The sequence below is a fragment of the Rhinolophus sinicus genome, linkage group LG13, assembly GCF_036562045.2.
Source record: "Rhinolophus sinicus isolate RSC01 linkage group LG13, ASM3656204v1, whole genome shotgun sequence".
Lineage (NCBI taxonomy): Eukaryota > Metazoa > Chordata > Mammalia > Chiroptera > Rhinolophidae > Rhinolophus > Rhinolophus sinicus.
The window spans coordinates 35126626-35153582 of NC_133762.1; the positions used below are offsets into that span (position 1 = coordinate 35126626).

General features: G+C 39.0%; 1 protein-coding gene across 1 annotated transcript in view; it reads left to right on the forward strand.

Annotated features, from left to right (window-relative positions):
- SAMHD1 (SAM and HD domain containing deoxynucleoside triphosphate triphosphohydrolase 1) overlaps positions 1 to 26927 on the forward strand; it is a 46818-nt gene extending 19891 nt beyond the window's left edge. The window contains exons 7-16 of the mRNA XM_019750226.2: positions 4137 to 4289; positions 5121 to 5221; positions 5401 to 5509; positions 6337 to 6428; positions 7556 to 7671; positions 13922 to 14061; positions 15678 to 15770; positions 20817 to 20921; positions 21479 to 21616; positions 24773 to 26927. Of these exons, the coding sequence (XP_019605785.2) occupies positions 4137 to 4289; positions 5121 to 5221; positions 5401 to 5509; positions 6337 to 6428; positions 7556 to 7671; positions 13922 to 14061; positions 15678 to 15770; positions 20817 to 20921; positions 21479 to 21616; positions 24773 to 24901 (1176 nt within the window). The 3' untranslated portion in view covers positions 24902 to 26927. The remainder of the gene's footprint in view (positions 1 to 4136; positions 4290 to 5120; positions 5222 to 5400; positions 5510 to 6336; positions 6429 to 7555; positions 7672 to 13921; positions 14062 to 15677; positions 15771 to 20816; positions 20922 to 21478; positions 21617 to 24772) is intronic.
- Positions 26928 to 26957: the final 30 nt, after the last annotated feature.

Below are 26957 nucleotides of genomic sequence, written 5' to 3' on the forward strand. Positions count from 1 at the left end.
TTGTGGAAAATGTTTTCGCTTCTCCTAAGTAAATACCTAGGAGCAGAGTTGCTGGGTCATAAAGTAGATACATATTTAACTTTATAAGAAACTACCTGAGCTTTCCAGTGTGGTTGCACCATTTTACCCTCCACCAGCAATATATGCAAGTTCCTGTTGTTTCACAGCTGCACCAACATCTGTTTTTATAGATAAGCCTTTCTAATGAAAGTAAAATAGTATCTTGTGGTTCAGTTGCCTTCTCTGATGTATGTTGAGTACCATGTCCTGTACTTTGTACTTGATCACTGATATATCTTCTTTTGTGAAGAGTTCTTTCAATGTTTTACCCATTTAAAAAATTCAATTGCTTGCCTTTTTATTATTATTTTTAAAATTTTTATTGGGGAATATTGCGGGCCAGTGTGTTTCTCTAGGGCCCATCAGCTCCAAGTAGTTGTCCTTCAATCTAGTTGTGAAGAGCACAGCTCAGCTCCAAGTCCTGTCGCCGTTTTCAGTCTTTAGTTGCAGGGGGCGCAGCCCACCATCCAGTGCGGGAATTGAACCAGCAACCTTGTTGAGAGCTCGTGCTCTAACCAACTGAGCTATCCAGTCGCCCCGCCTTTTTATTATTGATTTGAGAAATTTTTTATAAGATGTATAGTGACTATATTTTCCTCAGTCTCTGACTTGCCAATTCATTTTTCTCATAGTGATTTTGACAAATTTTAAATTTTAATGAGTACTCTCTGATTCTTTAATCCAGTAAGAGGCTAATGTCTTTCCCGTTTTTGCTGCCTTGGGGCATGCCCTCAGGCTAAAAGCCATAGAAGAACCAGAATATTGCCCAATGCCTTTCTTTTTCAAGTGTTGACTTCCCTGTAACACCAATACCTTGAGGGAGTTTTCCAAAGTTTATAGTTGTTTTCTCCAGCAGCTTTTGACCACCAATACCTTGAGGGAGTTTTCCAAAGTTTATAGTTGTTTTCTCCAGCAGCATTGATCTAGATAGGATCTATTTAGCCATTCCCAAGTCTTTTCTTTAAATATTTTGCCTTTCATATTTAAATCCTTACTAAGTCAAGTGGAGTTTATTTTTGTGCATGTGTGTGGTAGAAGTCTAATTTCCTTTTTTTTTAACTGTGGATAATTTTTTATTGAATAGTTCTTTCCCCACTGATCTATAATACCAACCTCAACATTTATTAATTTTTTTTAAAGTTTTATTTATTTTAAGTGTGTTTTTCCAGGACACATCAGCTCCAAGTCAAGTAGTTTTTTCAATCTAGTTGTGGAGGGCACAGCTCACAGTGGGCCATGGGGGGATCGAACCGGCAACCTTGTTAAGAGCACCACACTCTAACCAACTGAGCTAACCGGCCGCCCCAACATTTATTAATTTTATATATGATGAACCTTTCCAGATTCTGTTCTATTCCATACTTTCTTAATTATTATTACTTTTAGTAAGTCTTGAAAGTTTGCAGGACAACTGTTCACACCTTGTTCTTTTATTGAGTATCTTTGGCATTTTGTTCTTTTTTATTTTACCCTTTTTTTTTTTAAGGAGGTTGCAGCTCAAAGTGGCCCATGTGGGGATCGAACCGGCAACCTTGGTGTCAGTAGCACCACACTAACCAACTGAGCTAACGGGCCGCCCATTTTTTTTCTTTTACCCTTTTTTAAATTGAAGTATGATTGACATACAATATTATATTAGTTTCAGGTATGCAAAGTAGTGATTCAGTGATTATATACATTATGAAGTGATCATCACAATAAGTATGGTTACAATCTGTCACCATATAAAGTTAATATATTATTGACTATATTACTCATGTTGTACATTATATCCCCATGACGTATTTGTTTTGTAATTGAAAGTTTATGCCTGTTGATCCCCTTTACCTCTTTTGCCCATCCCTTGACCCTCTTCCCTTCTGGCAACCACCAGTCTGTTGTTATCTATGAGTCTGGTTTTGTTTTGTTTTTTAGATTACACATGAAAGTGAAATCATGTGGTATTTGTATTTCTCTGTCTGACTTATTTCACTTAGCATAATACCCTCAAGGTCTATCTATGTCATCACAAATGGCAAGATTTCACTCTTTTTTATGACCAAGTAATATTTCATTGTATATAGACCATATCTTCTTTATTCACTCATCTATCAATGGGTTCTTAGATTGTTTCCGTATATTGTCTATTGTAAACAATGCTGCAATGAACACAGGGGCGCATATATCTTTTCAAATTAATAGTTTTTTGTTTTCTTTGAATAAATACCCAGAAGTAGAATTGCTGGATCATATGGTACTTCTATATTTAATTTTTTGAGGAACCCCCATATTGTTTGGGTACATCAATTTACATTCCCACCAACATTGCACAAGGGTTCCATTTTCTCCACATGCTCACTAACACTTGTCATTTCTTGTCTTTTTGATAATAGCCATTTTGACAGGTGTGAGGTGATATCTAGTTGTGGTTTTAATTTCCTTTGCTCTTCTATTATAAATTTTACAATTTTCCCCATAGAGGTGTTAGACATCTTTTGTTATATTCACTGCTAAGTTGCAGATAATTTTAGTTGTTATTTTTCATGCTATCTTTGTGGAACTTAAATTTTTCTGTATATATAAATTTTTTTCTGAACCATTTGAAAGTAAGTTCTAGACATACCTCTGCATTCCTAAAATACCTCAGTGGGTATTTCCCAAAATCAAGAACATTCACTTATTAACCTCAGTACAATTATCAAAAATCAGGATATTAATACTGATACAGTACTATTATCTAATCTGCCGACTTTCTTTCAAGTTTCACCAATTGTTCATATAGAAAAAGGGGAGGGTCGGCCCGATAGCTCAGCTGGTTAGAGTGTGAGCTCTGAACAACAGGGTTGCCGGTTCAATTCCCACTTGGGGTGGTGGGCTGTACCCCCTGCAACTAAAGATTGGGAAAAAAAAGGCAACTAGACTTGGAGCTGGGCTGCCCCCTCCATACCCAGATTGAAGGACAACTACTTGGAGCTGATGGGCCCTGGAGAAACACACTGTCCCCAAATACATCCCAATAAAATTTATAAAAAAAAAAAGAAAAAGAAAAAGAGAGAGAGAGAAAGAAAAAGGGGAGAAGTATTTTTTTTCCTGATTCATACCTACATTGCGCTTTTCTTCTTAGTCTCTGTTGATCTGGAACAATTCTTTAGACTTAAATCTTTCATGACCTTGTTAATTTTTGAAGAGTACGTAGAGGTGAGTTAGTTTGTGAAATGTCCCTCAATTTGAGTTTGTTTGTCTGATGTTTCCTCATAGTATGGACTATGCATAATGCTATGTTGTATCTTTTACTAAGTGTATCACATCAGAGGTACCTAGAATCTATTTAGCCATTACTGGTGATATTAACTTTGATCACTTAATTAAGGCAATGTCTGCCAAATTTCTCTATTATAAACTTACTATTTTTCCTCTTTATAATTAATACATTGATGCAATTTTTAAAAAATTGTTGTAGTACCATTCATGAATGTTTTTTGTTTTCATCTTAAGTCACTCTTTTGGTAATAACTGCGATAGCGGGATAGGGAAGCTGTCTCCACCGGGTCATTTCATTTTTACAATAGTTATGAATGAATGAGCAGAAACAGATGAGCAAAGTGAGCCAGTTTGAGATTCCCACCCAGATCTTTACTTCAGAGCTCTAGAACACTTTTTTTATTGGCAAGATTGCAGTTACTCGGTTTTACCACTAGGTGGAAGTGCTAACAGAATTTGTAACTTCAGTTTCAAGACTGATCAAACAATACAACTGATTTTATTGTGATATCCATCCAAATGGGATTCTATCTGTATGGCCTGGTAATATTCCACTGTACTGTACTTTAGTTATGTGCTATAAATGATTATATCTCATTAAATATATTTATGAAATAACGATGAGTATGGTTTGTAAAAAGTTTATAGACTAGTAAAATATAGGGAAATTTGGCAGGTTTTTAGAAATATCTGCAAGACTGTAGTTGGAAAGCAGATAATTAACCCGCAATAGAATCTTACCTCTGAATTACCTTAAATCAAGAATAATTTGGATAATCGGGGATCCCTAATGGACTAGAGTCTATAACAGACCATATTGTGCTGACTTTTCCTAGCATGAACAGGGCTCGATTAATATGTTTGAGCACCTAGTTAATTCTAATGGACTCAGAGATGTCATGGAACAGTATGGTCTTGTCCCTGAAGAAGATATTTGCTTTATCAAGGAACTAATTGCAGGACCACCTGAATCACCAACCAAAGATTTGGTAAGTTTGTGTACAACTTAATTTGAAGTGACTCATACTTTTCATGTGGTCTTTTCTTGATTCCTTCAAGAAGAGGGATATTTGACTAGTTTAAAGGGACTAAATGATAAAATATGTTATGTATTTCTACTGAGGAATGAAAAAAATGAAAGGCTTATATATATATATTTTTTTACCTCTTAACTGAGTTCTTTAGAAGTTGCCCCCGAAATTAAAATACATATATAAATATTTTATAATGAATATGTATGCAGTAATTAATATATATAAAGTAACTTTTTTTGGAATATGTAAAAGAATGTGTCTTGTTTATCCATTAAAATTAACATATTTGAAATATTTAGATATATGAAGACCTAGAAAAAAATTGAATTAGTTCAGAAGAAAATCTGTTTTGTTTCCTTTTTGATCTTTTTTTATTAAAAAAGTTGAAAAATAATTTCATGTATGAATTCAACCATTAGCACATAAGGAACATTCTTACTAGTTCATAATTAGATGACATATTTTTAAAAACTTTTAAACCAAGGAAACATGAAAGCTTATTGGTTATGGAAAGTGCAGTAGAGTTAGGATCCTTTCAATGGCACAAAAACGTTTAGTATAATATTAACAGGATATGTACCTTAGCCTTTCTTTTTTCTGCTAATTTACAAATTAAATAGAAGAAGGAAAGAGTAGAATCTTCTAACTTATCTATACATTCTAACTTATAACAGATACATTCAAGTATCTGTTTATAATTTTCTGATTAATACAATTGCTTTGTTTTGCTTGTAAATGGATTTGGTTCCTATCCTAAAACTTTCCGTGGGTTGTCTTGTCTTCTAGTGGGCATACAAAGGGCGTCCTATAGAGAAAAGCTTCCTTTATGAGATAGTGGCCAATAAAAGAAATGGTATTGATGTGGACAAATGGGATTATTTTGCCAGGTACGTACTGAACACTTCAGAAAATTTGCTTAAAATCCTTCTGTACTTTAAATATATGCAATTTTTATTTAAGCAAACAAAAATAAAATCCATATGTAAATTTAGTATTGATATTTAACACACAATTAACAATTTTTCTTGTTGAAAAATTTTGTCTTTCTGATTTGGAATCTTTCTAGGGACTGCCATCATCTTGGAATCCAAAATAGTTTTGATCACAAGCGCTTTATTCAGTTTGCCCGAGTCTGTCAAGTAGATAAGAGGCTGCACATTTGTACTAGAAACAAGGTAAGCTATGTCAGAGGAACAGCAGTGAAGGTGTATTCCCTAGTTTGAAATCTAGAAATAACCATTCAGTAATTTGGAAAAATCAGTACCTGGTAAATTGTCAATCTCTTTGCTTCATGCTTAACATTTGTAAGTTTCTTAAGGCTCTTTTCACTTCTGCATTATTATATAATAGTAAAATTATAATAGGTATTTATTGAGTGTCGTGCTAGGCACTGTTTTAATTGTTTTAGATAGATTAAGTCAATCCTCACAACCCTGTGAGATAGATATTATTATTATCCCACTTAACAGATGAGCAAATTGAAGCACAGAGAGGACATACAATTAATGAATGGCAGAACTGGAATTTCAACTCAAAGTTTGGCTCGAGTCTCCTCCTTAACCACTATGCTAGTGTTTCATAATAGCTAAAATACTAAAATCATTAATTCCCTGATAGATTAGAGTCAAGTAACTAAAGAATGGTATAGTATTATACTATAGAGAGTCTTTTGAGAAGGAAAAATATTAGAATAATAATGCCTAACTTCTAGAGTTATTGGGAAGATTAAAAAATATATTTAAGATGCCTAAAACAGAACCTGCCACAGAGTTAAAACACTCAATAGATTTTGGTGTACTGAGAATGAAAGTTGTAAACCAATGAATAGTTTTACTAATCTGCCTTCAGGTTTTCTAGTGGGCTCAGGGATTTTAATGAAGTAGCCTCTGGGCATTGCCTTCTTGTCTGCCACCATCCCTTTTCTTTGCTTTATATACTTGTCTACTAATATGCATAACATAATCTGATCCTACATTAATATTTATTTCATGTTTTCCTGCAGGAGGTTGGGAATCTGTATGAAATGTTTCATACACGCATCTGTTTGTACCGTAGAGCTTATCAACACAAAGTTGGCAACCTCATTGATATAATGTAAGAAATTCAATCATTATTTCCCTATAAAAATGTCCATGATACTTTGCTAGAGTATCATATGTGGATCAAGTTGAGATTCCTAGATAAATTCAAGTGAATTTTAAGTGAATAAATCTAAAACAGTTATCATAAATAAATAAAACAAAAACTAGCATAAACTAAACTTAATTGAAGGAAGAAGAGGAGAATGGATAAAGGGGATAGATGAAGGGCAGAAGAGCTGGCTTATGCTAAACATGAACAGGCAATGCTGGAATGGCTTAGGACCTCTGCATAAGCAGTCACTTACGTACCAGATACTAGTCATCAAGGTGAGAGATAGGACATGGATAATTGACATTTTGAAATTAATGACAAACATTCATTTTAAGGATTAAGATGAATGTCTGTCCTTCCCCTGTCGATTATTTATCAAAATTGGTAGCAAATAGTAAAACTGATAGGAATTTCAGGAATTTCACCTCTTCTCTATGATCCAGTCAGAACCATTGCAGGAACGTATAGCCAAGTCTCCATTGACTCAAAGACCCCCCAGAGGAGTTATCAGAAGTTGGGTGTGAGTCAAGTTAATACCAGTCTCTAAAATAGGTTTAAATTGTTTTATTATAAGCCTTTCGTGTTCATGTTTACATTTGTGTTGAGGAAATTGATCTTCTTTTTCTCTCTTTTCCCATCTTTTGACATGAGCAGACTAGTTAGAATACATTCTCCTATTTGTATGGTTGTTACCTTGGTAGGAGATTTTGTTTGTTTTTAATTTGCAGAGTCCCCGAGACCTAGGTTCAAAGTCTGGTACTGCTTCTTCCTAACTTGGTAAAATAAAAATTTACTTAATTTCTGCATCTGTAAAATTGAGCTTGATTACACCTATCAGTCTTACTCTTGGGAAGATGAAACAAGATAATATATTGAAAGCCCTGCCCTGATACCTGGAACACAGTAAATACGGTAGCTCACAAATCACCAAGCACTTACTTGTATGATCGAGAAGCAGTTGGTTTTAAAACATCATGTCTCAAGATTTTATTTCCCTAAAGCAGAAAGATTTTCTTAGCTTGAAGCAAGGCCTAAAGCACATATTTAAATTTTGTCATAAGCATAAATATTTATAAAATTATTTTTAGGATTTCAGAGGCCTTCCTCAAAGCAGACAACTACATAAAGATTCCTGGTTCTGAAGGCAACATGTGTTGCATTTCTACAGCAATTGATGACATGGAAGCCTTCACTAAGCTAACAGGTAAGGACTAAAAGGTAATATAGGTGGTCCATCTCAGATAAAGTATAAGCTGGAATGCAGATGGGTTATTTTTCAAACATTCCAGTGGATTTAGCTTCTCAAGTGATTATATACTTTTGGATTTGAGTTTTATCTCTGCTTTGTACTAAAAAGATGTCCTTGACAAAGTTGTTTAACCTCTTTGAACCTTAGTTTCCTCATCTATAAAATGGGAGTAATGATACCTAACATATAGTTGTGTCGTGATGCTTAAATGATGCATAGCACCTAATATAGTCATGACACATAAGTATTTAATACTTACTATTATTTAACTTATAATACAACTAGACTAATACCAGACTAATACCAAAAAAACTGACTCGCCCTTTTGACATTATTTTTGTTTGCAAAACACATGATGCCAGGATCATTTCTTCACACTTCAGCAGAAACAAAACCTGCAGCTTGGGGTGGGAAGGAAGTGAGGTGAAGGCATCACAGCTGGTTCTTTAATGTGTGAAAGTGTAGACCAAGAAATTGTCAGTAAAGCAAACGAAGTAGACCAAAAAGTGTATGCCAGCCACAGCTCTTAGTTGCAGATCTTGAAACTGTCTCTGTGTAACTAAAAATAAAATGAGATAGCAATCACGTAGCTGGTAGAATCAGGGGAAAGGCTGGAGGTTCTGAAAGTGAGTAAAAGCAATGGAAGCTGAGCAGCCTAAGATACAAGAGCACTCTGCATCAGCTTCCTGTTTGGGGTGCTACTGCTGTTCCATCACTGCTCATTCTGTCTGCAGCACACTACCAGAATGAGACCTAAGCCAGTTTCTCTCAAACTGTTTTTGAAGAACCAACATTCTTCATTTCCAGCCCCTCACAGACTTCTCTAAAATATGATAAAAACAAATTACTCAGAAAATTAAATGGGGGAAAACATAAAATACAAGCCCCAAGTTTTATTATTGAAGTTGGTAGACTTACCATACACTTCAATAAATGTAATAAAAAAAAACATAATAGAGACAAAAAATTTAATTATAAAAACTATATATCATTCTTTAAAAATATAAATGTAGGCAAATTAATAGAGTCCCTCTTATACTTGTAACTTTTTTGTCGTTTTCTAATCATAACTAAGTGAAAATTAGAAGGAAATAGTGATTCCCCCATATTACATGTCTGTGCATTGAGAACACTGTACATCAATATTTAAGGTTTATAGTGTGGCAAGTGAGTTTCTTCTTGCTCCTTAATTAATCTAGGTTGGATTGATGACAGAGTTACTCACAGGGGATAATATATGTCTAAATTGTTTCTATGTTTTGTTTTAATAACATAGTTGATAAACTAGTCTCCCATTGTTATGTTAACAGGAATTGAAGAAGAGATTGTACACAAATTGAGCATACAAGGGATGTTTATTTTTAACTTGGTTCATAATGAAGCAGGTGGTGCTGTGTTTTAAAAAGTAATCTTCAGTCTTTATCAGAAGCCATCGTCAGTTCTAACAGTTTATCCTGTAACATTATATTACATTTAGACTGTCTTTTGGCAGAAAGAAACAGATTTGGATTTTACACACTTTGGGGTTAATTGACAAACCATACAATGTCATACATTTTCACGCGGTCTTACTGTGCATGACTATACATAGCTCTCGCTCACCATGGAGATTCTGTAACATCCAAATTGACTTTTACCCTGTTCAATATGAGTCCACTGACCATGCACTTGGATGTTGTAGCAATGTCAAAAATTCCAAACAGGAGATTAGGTCATAGTTTTGTGCTTTATCGGCCAGAGTATAGGGGAATAAGCATGTGGCCTTTCCAGTTTTCATCATTTGAGGCAGGGGTAATCCCATCCTTCCTGCTTGGTATTCCCGGCTGTCATATAATCCTTACTGTCCTTAACTATGTGACCTTGAAGGAGTAGGACCATGTGAGCCTTCATTACCTTTGCTGCTTTTCTAAAAGGCAGCTCACTTTCTCTTTATTTTAAAATCTCCACTTCTTTTTTTTAAATTTTTTAGCATATATTTACACATTTTATTGGAAGCACTGAAAACATACGGCAATGCTGAAAGAATTTTACAGTGAACATCCGTATACTCACAACCTAAATCTAGCATTTACTGAACTTGCTTTATCACTTACCTCTATCCATCTATTAATACATCTTAATTTTTTTTTTTTTAATTTTATTGGGGAAGGAGAACAGGACTTTATTGGGGAACAATGTATACTTCCAGGCCATTTTTCCAAGTCAAGTTGTTGTCCTTTCAATCTTAGTTGTGAAGGGTGCCGTTCAGCTTCAAGTTGTTGTCCTTTCAGTCTTAGTTGTGGAGGGCGCAGCTCAGCTCCAGGTCCAGTTGCCATTGCTAGTTGCAGGGGGCACAGCCCACCATCCCCTGCGGGAGTTGAACCGGCAACCTTGTGGTTGAGAGGACACACTCCAACCAACTGAGCCATCCAGGAGCTCAGCGGCAGCTCAGCTCAAGGTGCCGTGTTCAATCTTAGTTGCAGGGGTCGCTGCCCACCATTCCTTGCGGGGACTCGAGGAATTGAACTGGCAACCTTGTGGTTGAGAGCCCACTGGCCCATGTGGGAATCGAACCAGCAGCCTTTGGAGTTAGGAGCATGGAGCTCTAACCGCCTGAGCCACCGGGCCGGCCCCAATACATCTTAATTTTGATGCATTTTAAAGTAAATTGCAGATATCAATACACCGTATCCTAACTCCTTCAGCATGCAGATTAACTAAAGTTCAATAATTATAGATTTTTCCTTTTGACGTAAAGAAATTTTACATGCAGTTTGTATTGTAAGTGTATATTTGCTAGAGTTTTGACAAATGCAGGACACAGCACATTAGCTTCTCCTTAGAAAGTTCCCTAATGCCCCTTCCCAGTCAGTTCCTGCCCCCACCTCACCCCTGGAAGCAACCACTATTTGCCTTTTCTAGACTTTTCTATAAATGGAATTGTACGGTGTTTACTCTTGTGTAAAGCTTCTCACTCAGCGTTATGTATTTGAGATTCACCCAAATTGCATGCTTCAGCAGATCATTCCTTTTTATTGCTGAGTTGTGGTCCATCATATGACTATGCCACAGTTTATCTGTTCTCTTTGCTTCCTAAACTCCTATTTCTGATAAACGTTTCAGCTTATCTGGATGTAGCCATCTTAAGCACTGCAGATGTTATGACCACTGTCTTAGGTGACCATTTTCTTACCTTGGTTTTTATCCCTCAATATTCCTAAGCAGTAGATGGGCCTTACACCTAGAAGCCCCTAAACCCCAAATGCCTTAATTGAATTGGAATCATAGAATGTTAAATTTCAATTTAACTCCTCTATTTAAAACTCCTCTATTAAAAACTTAGGGCTCATCTATTTAAAACTCCTCAGGTTAGGAAACTAAGGCCAAATGAGGGAAAGTAACTTACCTAATAAATGGCAAAGTTAAACTCAAGCCAAGTCTTCTCACTCCCAAGTTGAATCTTGTTGATGCTGTTTTAGAGGGATATTTTATCCATGAAATTTAATAGACAAGCAGTTTCCTTTCTTTATATAAGTCTTTTCTGAAAACATGTATGTGGAACAAATAGAACTCTCCTACATGGCTGGCGGGAATGCAAATGGTATAGCCACTTGTAAAAAAATTGGACGTTTTCTTATAAACACACTTTTCTTATGAGCATACACTTATCCTATGATCCAGTAATCCCTCTTCTACCTGCTTACCCAACAGAAAGGAAAATCTAAGTTTCCCCCCACCCCAAACCTGTACCTGTTAAAATAAGATGAAAGGCATAAGAAAGATATCAGTAGAGTCCTATGGTGTTCAGTGGAAGGAGGAGTCACATCTCTGGTTTGGATGGATTGGGGAAGGTTTCACAGCTGGGTGCCTTTTGAGATGAATCTTGGATTAGATAGGTTTTCGAGAAGTGAGATTCTGTAATGGGGAAAGCATTTCGTTAATTCGGTTAGGAACAGGGAAGATAAAGGCATGGATTGGAATAGTGTGGTCTTATGATAAAATTGCTGTATTTTAAACTGTATTGTAGTTTATAATATATATAATAATATATACAGAAGTAATGAAAACTCAAGATGGAAAGATTGTTTGTAGAAAGCATCACTGAGAGGGTGAGGAATGTGTTAGCCGTAGATTGAGAAGGGGACGATGTATACACGTCAGTGAGTTGAATGACATAAGGTTGCTAATATTTTATTTTCCAAGAGAAGGCATTTTAATAAAACGCATTTTACACAATGCAAAAATGGATTCAGTCAAGGATTATCAATGAGTGTTAAACCATTGGTTGAAAACTTATTGGGATAATGTTACAGTCTCAGGATATCACCCTGTAGATTATTTAATTATAAAAGGAAAATCTATTTATGATAGAGAAAGCTGGGGATTAGTGCCCTAACCAACGGATAGAGCGTAACATATCCAATAGTGGTAACAAAGCTTGCGTATGTGACTCCTGATGTGATGCAGTGAGTCAACACATCCCTAAGACAGTGTTCTTTTTTTTTTTTTTTTAAGATTTTTTTCTTTTTTTATTGGGGAAGGGGAACAGCACTTCATTGGGGAACAGTGTGTACTTCCAGGACTTTTTTTCCAAGTCAAGTTGTTGTCCTTTCAGTCTTAGTTGTGGAGGGCGCAGCTCAGCTCCAGGTCCAGTTGCCGTTACTAGTTGCAGGGGGCAGAGCCCACCATCCCTTGCGGGAATTGAGCTGGCAACCTTGTGGTTGAGAGCCCACTGGTCCATCGAACTGGCAGCCTTCGGAGTTAGGAGCGTGGAGAGCTTTAACTGCCTGAGCCACCGGGCTGGCCCCCCTAAGACAGGGTTCTTGACGACAGTATTTCACCTGAATCTAATGGTGAAGAAACAGCTAGACAAATTCAGTGTGGGACATTTCACAAAACAACTGCCTGAACTTTTCTAAAATGTCCACATCATGAAAAACAAGAAGTCTGGGGAATTATTCTAGTTCTATCAAAGGAGACTGAAAAACATGATAACTGATGTCATCCATAATGCTTGATTGGTTTCTGTATTCAGCAATAAAAATCCATAAATTACATTATTGGAACAATTATGCAAATTTGAATATAGACTGTATGTTAGATATTTTTATATCAGGGTTAAAATATTTTGGCATGATTGTGGTTATGTAGGAGAATGTTCTTTTTCTTGGGAGATACATGCTGAAGTATTTTGGAGTGAAGGGTCTTTTTTTAAAATTCATTTTTAAAAATACGCACATGCACAATTTTTTACTTTTATTTATTTGTTTGTTTGTTTGTTTATTAAGTATGTTTTTCCAGGACCCATCACCTCCAAGTCAAGTAGTGGTTTCAATCTAGTTGTGAAGGGCGCAGCTCACAGTGGTCCATGTGCTGATCGAACCAGTTTTTTAGGCTGCCCCTAAAAAACTTTTTATTAAGGAAATGTGTATCAGTTAGCTTCCACAGTTATCAACACATAGCCGTTTTGCTTCATCCCTTCACTCCTATTAGACACTGGACCATTTTGAAGCAACTCTCAGACATATTTGTAATTCCTTAAATATCATTCTCTTTTAAAAACATAACATAACAACAATAAATTAATGCCCCCCTGTGTACCCATAACTCAGTCTCTAATCAACTCCAGCGCAGCCTTGTTTTATCTCTACCTTTTCCCACTCACTAGATTGCCTGTAAGCTAATCCAAGACATTGACTGGAACGTTTTTTACAAAGATTTTTTTTTCACTTCAGTCTTTTAAAAAAGATTTTTGGGCTGGCCCGGCGGCTCAGGCGGTTAGAGCTCCATGCTCCTAACTCCGAAGGCTGCCGGTTCGATTCCCACATGGGCCAGTGGGCTCTCAACCACCAGGTTTCCAGTTCAATCCCTCGAGTCCCGCAAGGGATGGTGGGCTGTGCCCCCTGCAACTAGAAAACAGCAACTGGACCTGGAGCTGAGGTGCGCCCTCTACAACTAAGATTGAAAGGACAACAACTTGACTTGGGAAAAAAAAAAAAGGCCTGGAAGTACACACTGTTCCCCAATAAAGTCCTATTCCCCAATAAAGTCCTGTTCCCCCTTCCCCAATAAAATCATTAAAAAAAAAAAATTTCACACTGTTATAGTCATAGCGTACCTACATTTGTAAACTGCTTGAAATCACTTCAAAAGTACAGCAATATATGAGTCTTTATAAATCTTGTTTTTTCATTTTAATGTAACTGAAATTTCATCAAATTGGCAGATAACATTTTCCTGGAGATCTTACACTCTACTGATCCCAACTTGAGTGAAGCACGAGAGATTTTGAAAAAAATTGAATGCCGTAATCTGTACAAGTATGTGGGTGAGACTCAGCCAAAGAAAGGCTCAGAGATTAACAGGGTAAGTTGATTGCTAAGCACCTTCTCATTAGTGAAAGGTCCTCTGTCCTCCAAGAGGAAATCCATTAACTTGTCACAGTACCACGACTCTGTTCTAGGCCTTTTACATTCATTCTCATTTAATCTCATTTACATCAATCCAGTGTTCATAGATCTGTCCTATAGATGAAGAAACTGAGGCTTGGGAAGAGATTAATTAGATAACTTGCCTACAGAAGCCCACGTAGTGAGCCAGGATTCAAAGCCAAGTCCAATTTACTCCACACCTTTACTGTCTCATCCTGGGAGTGAGAGGGACCCCCAAAGTAAGGTATCTTGCTTGTTGAAGAGTTTACTCTTCTCCAGAAAGCCGGTAACACAAGCCATGCTGATAACCACACCCTGCCTTATGAGACTTCCTTGGGTTATACTTTACTTGCTCTTGTTTTACTAGTAGGTTAATACAACATATTTTTAAATGTGAAAATCCTGTTAGGAAAAATCTCTCTATTGTGATTTGATTCAAGGATAGCATAGGCACATTTCTCATGTTTCCTGAATGATCCAAATTAGTATATAATTAGACATAAAGTGTCCTTACATATGAGGTCTGACGATTAAATTCGTGAGCTCATCCTAGAAAAAGTGCTACATACCTTATTGCTGAATATCAGTACGGTCACCTTCAAAGTACTCCCCCTGGGAAGCTATGCACCGAGCCAGCTCCTAGTCCACACTTCAAAGCAATTTTGGAACTCTTTTTCTGGAATGGCCATCAGAGCTGTCCTCGTATTACCCTTGATGTCCTGAATGTCATCAAAATGTCTTCCTTATAATATTTCCTTTATCTTTGTGTAAAGAAAGAAGTCATTGGGGGCCAGATCAGGTGAGCAGGGAGGGTGTTCCAATACAGTTATTTGTTTACTGGCTAAACACTCCCTCTCAGGAAGTGCCCTGTGAGCCGGTGCATTGTCGTGATGCAAGAGCCATGAATTGTTGGCGGAAAGTTCAGGCCATATTCGTCTAACTTTTTCACACAGCCTTTTCAGCACTTCCAAATAGTAAACTTGGTTAACTGTCCAGTTGGTACAAATTCATAATGAATAATCCCTCTGATATTAAAAAAGGTTAGCAACATTGTTGCATCAAGTTCATGAACTTAATTGTCAGACGTCCTATGTAGAAATCATTTTGTAATGCACTGTTTTTTGCTAGTTTAGTTAGGGATGGGGAAATTGTGAAGGAAAGAAGGAAAGTAGAGAACTCTGCTGTCCAATATGTCGCCGCCAGTCACATGGGGCTATTCAGCACATGGGGCTCGTCTAAGTTGAGATGTGCCATAAGGGGGAAATACACACCAGACTCTGAAAACTCAGCACCAAAACAAGAAAGTGAAATATTTCATTAATATTTTCATATTGATTATACAATAAAATGATAACAATTGGATAAATTGGAATAAATAAATAAATATTTAAAATATCAAAAGGATGGCATAGGCAGAAGCTGTATATTTGTTAGGGATATATCTCTGCTCACTTTTCTTAAAGTGCCCTTTTTCAGAGAAGGAACCTCTTCATGGCACCAACCACTGGTGAAGAACTGGGGTTCTAACATGAGGAGTCTTGTCTTTTCTAGGAAGACTATGAAGGACTTCCAGGAGAGATTGCTAATGCCAAACCTGATGTGATGCCACTAGTTAAACTGACGGCTGAAGATTTCATAGTGGATGTAAGTAGTTTGCCCGATAATATACTAAGCAAAGATTTTTTTTTAAAGACAAAGCTCCCCACCTCCGTTATAAAAGTAGTACGTGTTCATTATAGAAAACTTGGAAAATACAGAAAGATGGAAGGAAGAGACTCACTGTGAACTCACAGAACCAACATTAATCAGTTTTTAAAATTTTTTTGATATGTCAATGTTTTTAATGTAGTTTTGGCCAAGTGATTAGAACTTTGTATATATTGATTTTTGAGTGTTTTCTTGATCACAAAAGTGATACATGCCAATTACTTTTTAAAATTGCCTATATACAAAGAGTTAAGACTTCTTTTTTTTTTTTTTTTTTTAAAGATTTTATTGGGGACGGGGAACAGGACTTTATTGGGGAACAGTGTGTACTTCCAGGATTTTTTCCAAGTCAAGTTGTTTTTTCAATCTTAGTCGTGGAGGGTGCCGTTCAGCTCCAGGTCCAGTTGCTGTTGTTAGTTGCAGGGGCCACAGCCCACCATCCCTCGCGGTAGTTGAACTGGCAACCTTGTGGTTGAGAGGATGCGCTCCAACCAACTGAGCCATCCGGCAGCTCAGTGACAGCTCAGTTCAAGGTGCCGTGTTCAGGGGGCAGAGCCCACCATCCCTTGCGGGAGTCAAGAAGTTGAACAAGCACCCTTGTGGTTGAGAGCCCACTGGCCCATATAGGAATCAAACTGGCAGCCTTTGGCGTTAGGAGCACGGAGCTCCAACCGCCTGAGCCACTGGGCCGGCCCCGACTCTTGTTTTTTAAGGAGAGCACAATTCCCAGTGGCCCATGCGGGGATCAAACTGGCAACCTTGGTGTTAACAGCACCACACTCTAACCGTCTGAGCTAACCGGTCACCCCTCTTCTGTTTCTTATAGGACATTCTTTTCAGAGTTCTACTCCTTTGAAATCTGGAGACTGTGTTCCTTATGTATTTTTTTCATAAGCCTCTCATTTGTTATTTTCTTATTGACACATCTTTGAATGAAGAGCGATCTCTCAATAACCATCTTTGCCAAGGGGTAAATGAGAGGGCCCATCTCTATTCACTTGGCTGCATGTTTCAGTGCCTCAGAGCTGCAGATCAGGTTGCAGTTTCCTGTTTCATTAGATGAGGTTCCACCAGAATAAAGGGATCTCACATCCTGACTTCCTGAGACTCTGAAAGATTTCACTTTCCAGAATGTTTTCCCTGGCTCTCAGGTGTCTGCCCTTGCCCTCACCTCAGTGCATTCCTGGGGCCATTATATCACCCTCAGCGCAGTGCACTAGGCCTAGTCACACCTGGCTTTTCTCTCAAAGTGCAGTCTCCCAATGGATGTAAGGTCACAGGTACCTGAGGAGGCCACACATAGGAGAAGATGACACACACTTGGCCAGTAGACATGAAAAGAAGTTTAACCTCTTTAACCTAAAGGCAAATTGCAATAAATAAATAAATGAATGAAAAATAGAGGCAAATTGATGCAGTAATGAAAGATTTCATTGACTACCAGACTTGTAAGAACAACAACAAAAAAATTGTATAAGATTTTGTGATGACAAAGGTGTGTGAAAATGGGAGTGTAAATTGATACCAGAGACTAAACGAGGGTCAATTTTAACTGACCCAGCAATTTCATTCTAGGGATCTGTCCTAAGGAGATAATCAATTTTGCAAAACAGTGCAAATATATTTGTTGTGGCATTATTATAGTGTGAAATTAGAAAGGAAATGCATATGCCTGTCAAAGGAAATACAGTGGAAAAATGTAGACATTAAAAGTTGTTTTTTAACATGGAAAGATATTTGTAGTAAGTGAAAAAAGCAGTACATACAGAATGATTTTATTTTTGTTTCTTTAAATATATACATATATGTATACAGTGAGCACATTGAAAAATTTCTGGATATATTAATAATAAAATATTAATATTGTTTCTACCTGGGTGGTGGAATTGCAGATAATTTTTTTTTATAGTGAGTATGATACAAGAGTTATAATCAGAAAAAAAAAACCTTTCCATTTTAAGATGGGTAAAGCCCTTCTATATTCTTAGAAAGCAAGTAAAATTGTTAATTAAATGTCTTATCATGTATGAGCATTTCAGTTTTAGTTTGGCAGTATAAGATACATATTTATGTGGTGTATTTTACCATACCTGGTTCTGTTTAGGACTGTGTGTAGTAACTTTTATGATTATTTAATGAGCTATAAAATTTAATTTTATTACTTAGAATTAAAGATTCATAGTTGTTGGTCTGTAACTATTTTTTGGTCTTGAGTCCTTGGGTAAGAATGGGATCTTCAACTATAACATTGCCCTTCTGGAAAAGTAACTGTTTTATCAAATCTGCTTTAGGGTGGAATTTCCAGTTGTACATTATAGAGACAATGGGGATTGCCCTTTTTTCCTATTCTAAAGCCAAGGAAATAAATAGTGAAGAGCTAGTGGCACTTTTGAAAATTTGATTAGTGTACATGCCTTACTATGATGTGTGAAACTGTCAGAGCTGCATCGAGTCCCTCCCCACATGAAACAGCACCCAGGAGAGAAGCCTATGGTAGCACTTGGATCGAGGGGGAAACAGCATGCTCCCTCCCGGGTGAAGGGCTGAGCGTGCTCACTTTTGCAGCACAGCTGAATCTCAGCTGTCCACCGCTCTCTTACAGGCTACTGAGGGTATAGCCGCCAAACCTCATGTATTGGTTTTCTTCAGTCACCGCCCACAGGCTAAGTTCCTCTTATCATCTGTTCTTTTCTGGACCGTGATTGCCACATTATTTGTTTTCTCCTTGTTTCGTTTCCAGTCTCTCCCCTTTTCCCAAACCTATGCATGGCGCCCTTTGGAATTTTCACTCCTTAATTAACAAACTGCCCTGTAGCCTCAGCCTTTGGATCTTCTCTGCCTTTGTTGCAGCCTGGCTGTCCCCTGAGAACCTGCTTCCCCTGCTGCTGGTTCAGGAAAACACATTCAGGGTCAGAAGATCTTCCTGTTCATCAGTCCTCTTGGTCCCTAGGACCATTTCAAGACCCTATACAACATCCCTGTTCCTCCGAGACTGACAGGCTCAAACCATCTACTGCCCTCTTGTTGAAGATGTCGGCATGGTTTAGAGTCTTCCTGTCTACTCCGATTCCTGCCATTCTCCTTAGTGACTTCACAGTCCACAAGGCTGGTCTCCTCATCCTCAGTGACCTCATCCTCTCTTCCTCAGCTAACACTCTCGGCAGATTATACTCTGAACTTTATCAACATTCGAAAAAACCTTCCCTCTAAAAATCATTAATTTCAGCATCCCGTCTCTGTCTACAAACCCCATTCTTATTTGCTTGTTCCTAGCTCATCAGGACCTCCAGTATGTTGTTTCCTCAATTTCTTCCAGCTTGTCAATGACTTCGATCTTTATTTCTCAATCTAACTGAGATGCTATGAATGAATTAATTCAGTCCTTTGCTGCAGTTATCCTCAACTCCCTTGCCTCTCTTTGCATCTACCTAGCATAAGGCTGAATGACAGTTCATGGTCACCAACCTTAGCTGGGCCCTCTGAACTTTCTGGCACGCTTAGTATAATTCTCCAGTCTCCATAACTACCTCAAACCATCTTCACTGTTCTCAGACATCCAACACTGCTCCCCACCCAGAGTAACTAACCCCACTGTGGCTCATCTTTCAGAGATAAAATATAGGTAGGAACTCTCTCAACCTACACCACCAAATAAGCAAGCTCGTTTCCATCTGCCGCTGTGTTCAGCCTTCCCTCTGATAACAGTGGGGAAACGTCTCTCTTCTTATGGAAGGCTAAGGGTAATCCTTCTATTTGTGTTCTAGACCAGGGCTGTCCAACAGAACTTTCCGATGACAGAAATGGTCTCTATCTGTACTGGCCATTTTGGTAGCCACGAGCCACACATGGCTATTGAGTGCTTGAAATGCAGCTACTGCAACTGAAGAACTAAATGTGTTATTGTATTTAATGTTAATTATTTGAAATTAAAAAGCCATAGGTAGCTAGTGGCTGCCACATTGGGCCGCGTGGCCATAGAACCATTTGTCTCAGCACTTCTGTGGAACTTTACGGTATCCTCTCCTCCCTCTTTCTGACTTTCCCATCAGCAGTTAAATAGATTTTCATCTTAAGGAAGTCACAAGCACCACGCTTCTCTTCACCCTCTTCTTTAGTTGTCTCCCTTTACCTTTCCAAGGAACCATATTCCTCTCTCTTGTGTCTTCATAACAGCCAAACTTCTAAGAGTTATCTTGTCTCTTTCATTTCTTATTTACCTCTGTACCTTTTTTCTGTTACCATCACTGTACTAAAATTACTCTCACCAAGATCATCAGTGACTTCAGTGTTACTAAATCCAGCATCCAGTTTCAGTCCTCTTTGCCTCAGAGCTGTTTCTTCTGTGTGGAATTTTTTTTCTTTCTTACCCAGGCCTGGTTGGTGCCTGTTCACTTAGTAGAATCATTTTCCCAGGAAAACATTTCCAGTCATTCCCCAGGAGCGCCACACTACTAGGTTTCCCGGTTACAAACTTTTATAGCACCATTTGCTTTTCCTTGGTAGCTCTGATAATAAATGTGGTGAGATAATTACTTTTTTTTTCCAGAATTTTTATAAAAATGTATTTGAGTCCAAACTGATGACATATGCTGCGAAGCAAGACCTCAGATGTTTCCAATAATTATTTTTATAATTATTTGTTCAACCTCAATCCAGGCCACATGGTCTGTGGGGCTGAGATTGTGTGAGGTTTCCTTTTTGTGCCTCTAATGCTTTCCAAGCGCCTATCACAGAGTAGGCATTTGCTTTATACCCTACTTATGTTGACAGCACAAATACCCTGCCCCCACCCCACCACAGACTTGAAAACCAAATCCCTATGGGTCATGTACCATTTTTATTCTACTATGAGCCACCTTACCAGTTCTCTTCTTTACCTCCAGAGAGCTCTGCTCCATTTCTTGGGATGACCCTACAGCCCTGAATTCAATGCTCATTGTTGTTAAATATGTAAGTGATCATTTATTTATTGCTTTTATTAAGGTTGTCAGCATGGATTATGGAATGGAAGACAAGAACCCTATTGATAATGTTTACTTCTATTGTAAGAGTAATTTCAACCAACCAGTCAAGATTGCTAAAGATCAGGTAACTACTTACATAAAAAATATATATATGTGTATACTGTAGTGGCATTTGGCAAATCTGAATAGTAAATTTACATTTTATATTCAGGCTAGGTCCTAAAGTCAATTTGTACAGTTAAAAAAAGTAAACATTTTAAAAATTAAAGTGTACCTGATTTTACGGAAACTAGACCATCTTAAGAGCCAGTTTTTTTCTGTTTGCTGAACATAGATAAAAGCATTGTTTTTGGTTTCGAGGTGAAATATCTGTTGGGGAGGGAGTGTTGTATGGTGAAAGTCATGTAAGTTAAATGTGCTTATTCACCTTTCTTTTGTATGAGAGTCTGTAATCTACATAATACACATAATATAAACTTTTGGTCTTTTATTAATTGACATAAAATTGTGGGACATTTTGCAGTATGACAGCTACCATGAATTCTTTTCTTTGGATTGTAACTTGGATAAAATAACAAAACAATGTGGTGCTTTTAATATACTAAGAAGAGAGCTTAGGAACAGCTGATCTCTCTTTAAGTGGGAATGCAAGGAGACAGTGAAATATTCTTCTTTATAAAGGTTTCACAGTTTTTGCCAGACAAATTTAAAGAGCAGCAAATTCGAGTATATTGTAAGAAGACAGATGAAAAGAGTTTGTATGCAGCACAGCAATATTTCGTTAATTGGTGCGCAGACAGAGGTTTGAACAAGCCACAGGTGGGTGTCTTATTATTCACGTACTATACACAATTTTTTTATGCTTAAGTAAAGACCAAAAGAGATCCTTACTTCCCTCTGAAAAGTTCTCATTTAAATTATAGTCATTTGGTTATGGTTTTGGGGGGAAAAAAGGTTTTCCACTTGAAGCTTTTTTAAAATGTCTGAATCCATGTCAGCTGGTGATTTCTTCTTATACTAGTTGGGAATAGGTACTCTGTTTATCATTACTGTCCTAGTAATAAAAGCTTAAAATGGTGAGCATGTGAATAGTACTTTATAATGTTCTCACCAATTGTTTCATCCAGTCCTTTCAAGTGACCGTGGGAGTAAGTCATAGTGTCCTTATCTTTCAGAGAGGGTTACCAACACTGAGTTAGTTAACTCGCTGAAGTCCACGTACAACTGATAATAATAAGTTTTCTAACTTCTTATTATAAACCAGCATTCCCAAACCTGTAAACTATTTTAGTTCTCTGGAATAAGAAAATGGAGAGGAAGAGGAGGCAAGCGAATGTTGTTAAAGTGATTCCTGTCGATCTACACATAGTAGGTGCCTGGCACAGAGAAAGTGACCAACCGATCTTTGTTGACTGACTGAATGAACATAGTGGGCAGGCAGGTGGGAAACAGCGTTCTACGTTCTAGTCTAGGACTCCCTCTCACTTTCCCCTATGTGTCAGATGCTGAAGGAAACAAATGAAAGGGCAGACGGAAAAGAGTAGCTCAGGCCGTCAGTCCTTTATCAAGTGGCAGGCAGAGTGACTCAGGTGCAGAGGGATTCTGTCAGGATTCGGAGTGGGGAGAGTGGACAGGAAAGCCTTCTGCAGGAGACAGGATTCTACTCGATCAGAAGGCTGGTTGTGTTTGGATGAGCAGCCGAGAGAAAGGTGGACATATTTGGCAACGGGGCAACGCAAATGCATGAAGCTGGGACAAGGCGAGCGTGTCTGGGGGAGCACGAGGAAACCTGCTGACAGGAGTAGAACATTCTTACTGCTGAGTGGTGCAAGGTTAACTGGGAAGAGTAGACTAGACTACGGAGAGCCTCGGGTAATCAGCAAAGAAAGATTTTTTTTCCTATGTTCAGTGGGAAGGAATCATCGAGAGTATTCAAGACTTACCATGCTGCTGTCATTATTATTGACTTCTGTGTTTGTCATCACCAACTGGAATGAGACCCTTGGGAATGAGGAAGGATGTCTGATTTAAGTACTGTAACACCTAAGGAAACTAAATCACTGATTAAAGAAGAACACTATTGGCAGGCAGATGGATTGGAACTCAGAGAGGCTGGAAGCAGAAGCAAGAGGCTATTAAAGTTCATCCATGTGGCGATAACCACCTGAAATCTGGATAATTCACTCGTTGAATGAGTACGTCTGCCAGGCACTGTTAGGTATCAGGGATGGAATAGTACCTAAGACACATGCAGTTCAAACGGGTCTCACTCTAGTTGGGGATAACAGACGCACAAATGAGTAACAGTTACAGTGGCGTGGTAAGTGCTCTGGGGTGGGGAGCACAGAGTCTTGCAGGAGCAAAAAAGGAGGAGGATTTAAGCCAGACTTGATTGGTGGGGAAAGACTTATTTAAAGAAGGATTTAGAAGCTGAGACCTGAAGGATGGATGAGAAGGAGTCAGCTGGGGTGAGGGGGGTGAGAGTGTGGCCGGAAGATGAGTGAGAACATGGTGCGTGTAGGGCAGGGGTCTGGGGCACTATGCGTAGTCCTGTTAGCCAACAGCAATGGGAACCATTGAGTGTTTTAAAGCAGGTGACATACTCCGGTTTGCATTTATAAAATTCACTAGAATTGAAATGAGAATGCGTAGAAATAAAGAAGTTTGGAAGAAGGAGAGATGGATTTGAGGACTAATAATGTTGACTTTGAGATAGACGGGTCTTCTAAATATGAGCACTGTGGTCATTGAATGGCTGCTTTTAATAGCTCAATTAAGTCAGACCCAGTGTGGTTCAATGCAAGGCATTAAACATGGGGGACGGGATGCAAAATTTTGGGCAGAGCTAAATGAGCAAACAGGACAGTGAGACAACAGTTAGAAGCTGCCCCCACTTCTAGGGTAGGAGATGGGGGTCCAGGTTCTGGGGTCACCTGCAAAAGCTAGAACCACAGAAGAGGCATGGCCAGTATTGTCTGTGCCAGAGGGACTGGGGAAGAAATACCCAGGCTTCTCTGCCCTTCTCTTTTCCAGTATTCCACCTTGCCTCCCATTGGCCAAACCTAATTGGAAGCCAGTAGGTCGGGAGCTGGGAAATGTACTTTATGAGCAGCTCCTGTTATAACGAGCAGAGCAGAGGAAGGGTGAAGGGTGGGCCTGAGAGCACAGTATGCCACCACAACCATCATATTCCCAGTGTAATTAAAACTCACAGACGTCCTATGCCCTCGTGTAACCTGAGAGTATCTAGCTACAGATTCAAGAATCGTTTAAGCAGTCAAGTCTTAAAGGGCATTGCTTCCTACACTCTTTGCTTTCTTTTCTTTTCTTTTTTGAGAGACAACAGCCTTTATTTGAGGTCTAAAAGAATAGCTGTTCAGGAAATCCCGATTCAGGCAGAAACCCAAATGGTATTCCTCACACTCTTTGCTCTCGAGTCATACTGTCACTTCACTTTGAGGCCAACCCTCATTTGGGGTGCAGTCTATGCTGATGGGCCAGTTACAGCTTTGGGGAGAAAAGTTCAAGTTCTGCAGATGCATACTGTCCTTCCCCCCACCTCGTTTTTTTTTTGCCATCTTGTAGACCACAGTCCTGTATTGCAGAGGGGACCAGGCAAGGGAGGCTCAGAGATCCAAGGAAGTCCTTCTTTCTCCCAGACAAACAGGACAGAGTTTGTGTTCTGTGGAATTGTATGAAGGCAGAGGTCGCAGAACTGGGCAGCATGCTGCCCTGACCGTCTTTGAAAAGAATAGGTCTGGTGGCTTTTGCTCTGAAGGCTCTTACCTACTTAGGGCTGTGGTGTTTCTGATTTGACCCAAGCACAGAGCGTACGTATATATAATTTGATGTTTCCCAAGGATAAGTATTTCTAGAAGCCAGCAATAAGTAACACAAGGTTATGTGTACCTGAGACTTTCACTGGAATTATGAGAACTGGCTTATCTCTGTTCCTAATTTTTTGCTTCTTGACAGGATGGCGATGTCATAGCCCCACTTATAACACCCCTGAAACGTGACTGGAGTTTTCAGAAGTCAGCCCAGAGTCCAGCTACCCCCCAGGAGACGTCCAAAGCCCGACAACGGCTTTTTAGGGATGTTTGATGTGAATGTCTGCAATCATTTGTTTACAAATGTTCCTCTCCCCCAACACAATTAATTAATTGAGATAATTTAATCACAGACACCTACTAATTTAGTGACAACTAGTGCTTTTTATTTTGTATTTTGAATGTGCACAAATGCTGAAGCTAAGCAATTTTTATTCAAAGGAACATAAAGGCGTTAGGCAAATCTTGCTATCCATGCTGTGAGAAGTATTACCTTGCCTATTTTTAATATTAACAAAGCCTTTCTCTTTTAGTACTCTATTTTCTTAGAAAAACAATTATTTTATGTATCTGAGCTTTTATGACGTGTGATTGTTTTTTTAGAAAGAAAATTGGAAATAAGACGAGGGTGCACATTGGAATTTGAAGTTGGGGTTGCCATGAACAGCCGTGGTTAAAAACAAAATATAAAATCCTAGCCCCCTGAGGAGGTGCCCATCACCCCGAATTTGAAGACTACTCTCCTTAAGTGATGTAGCCGTTAGTGAGAGATCTTGTCCCCTCAGACTTTGGGGGTAAACAGTAGGAGATGAGAACCAGGAGTGGGCTCCAACTCTTTGGTGAGAGACCTGATTCATTTATTCAGAAGATCTGAGGACTCTAGCCTCCTCTGAAGGGGGGCAGAAAACTACCTTTTAGGAGACTCCTACCCCAGTGGCAGAGGGATCCCCCAAACCAGGCTTTCTCTAGGTCAATTGTGGCTCCAGCCCCAGACAGTTGCTTTCCTGAATGCTCACTGCCCAGGTCCCAAGGGTTTTACCACTGCTCAGCCCAGAGAAGGAGTCTCTCCTCCGACCTGCTCCCTGTGTCTCCCTCAGGAGCTGAGCAGAGGCCGGCCCAGGAGCCATCGTCAGGGCCACTCAGAGCTGGGACTTGGTGCTGGCTCAGTGTGTTTTATGGTTTCAGAGCAAAGGCGGCCTGCCCGTGCCCACGCGTGATTACCCTGGGAATTCCAGGTTCCCCTTTGTAAAGGGACGTTCTGCACCTCCAGCAGAGGAGAAGGCACCAGTGTGGTTGAGCAGTGCACCTGTACCGAGGGGCCCCTCCCCCACATCCCTAGTCCTGCAGAAATTCACCAAGAGCAGAGTCTGGAGCTAGAGCCGAAGCCAGTGGTGGCCAGGGGGTCCTGAAGATGGAAGGCAGTGAAGAATGGGCAGGTGGAGCCCCTAACCTCTTATGTGCTGGCACTCCCTGTAGCAGTTGGGGGTGGGGAGCCAGCAGGGCTCTAGGCAAGAGTGAGTGGAGGAAGGGGAGAACCCAGACCCCAGACAGCAGATTATCCAGACACTTAGGAGTGCTGCCACCTTGCACTGTGTCACCAGGTTTTTGTTTTGTTGACACAGGTGAAAAGTATTTGGAGTGTCTGCCATTCTGTATTGTCACCACCCTCCTCCTCCATCCCTCAGTAGATAATCAAGAGTTAACCCTAATTCACGGGAAAATAGTTAAAACCCTTCTCTCACACTATGATGCCGTGTAGACGGGGTGTGTTCACCTGTGGGTCCAGACAAGCTCAGGTAAAGGCAACCGTGGTACTGGCTCATATCTGTTTTGGCCAAGGTGCCTCTAAAACATTCAGTGGGAGAACTATAGGCCTCAGACTTCGTGTACCCAGACACAAGGTCAAGAATGTAATATTTTTCTGCTAAGATTGTTTTATTTCTGCAAACTCTTCCCTGTAAATCACTGTGGTTTACTTCGGAATCTTGTAGTCCCAAAATTGTATCATTGTGCTATCTGAGAAACAACTTGAATCTATTTCGTTTGCATATAACGCAGCTGCACTTTATGCTCTTTCCAACTGTTTTCATTATGAGCACCATATGCGATTTAAAAGTTAGATTTATCTTAAGCAACATCTTCACTGTTTGTCTTAAGATGGAGACTTTAACAGCTTAGTCTCTAGAGTTACTGAATGTTACATATCACCTTGAGAATGTAAGAACTGCAAGTTTAAATGACTGGTTACTTCATTTGGGTGAGGGAAACAGCTGCAATAAAGCTTCATGAATGTATCTCCATCTTGAAACCAAACGTGTCTTCCTTAATGA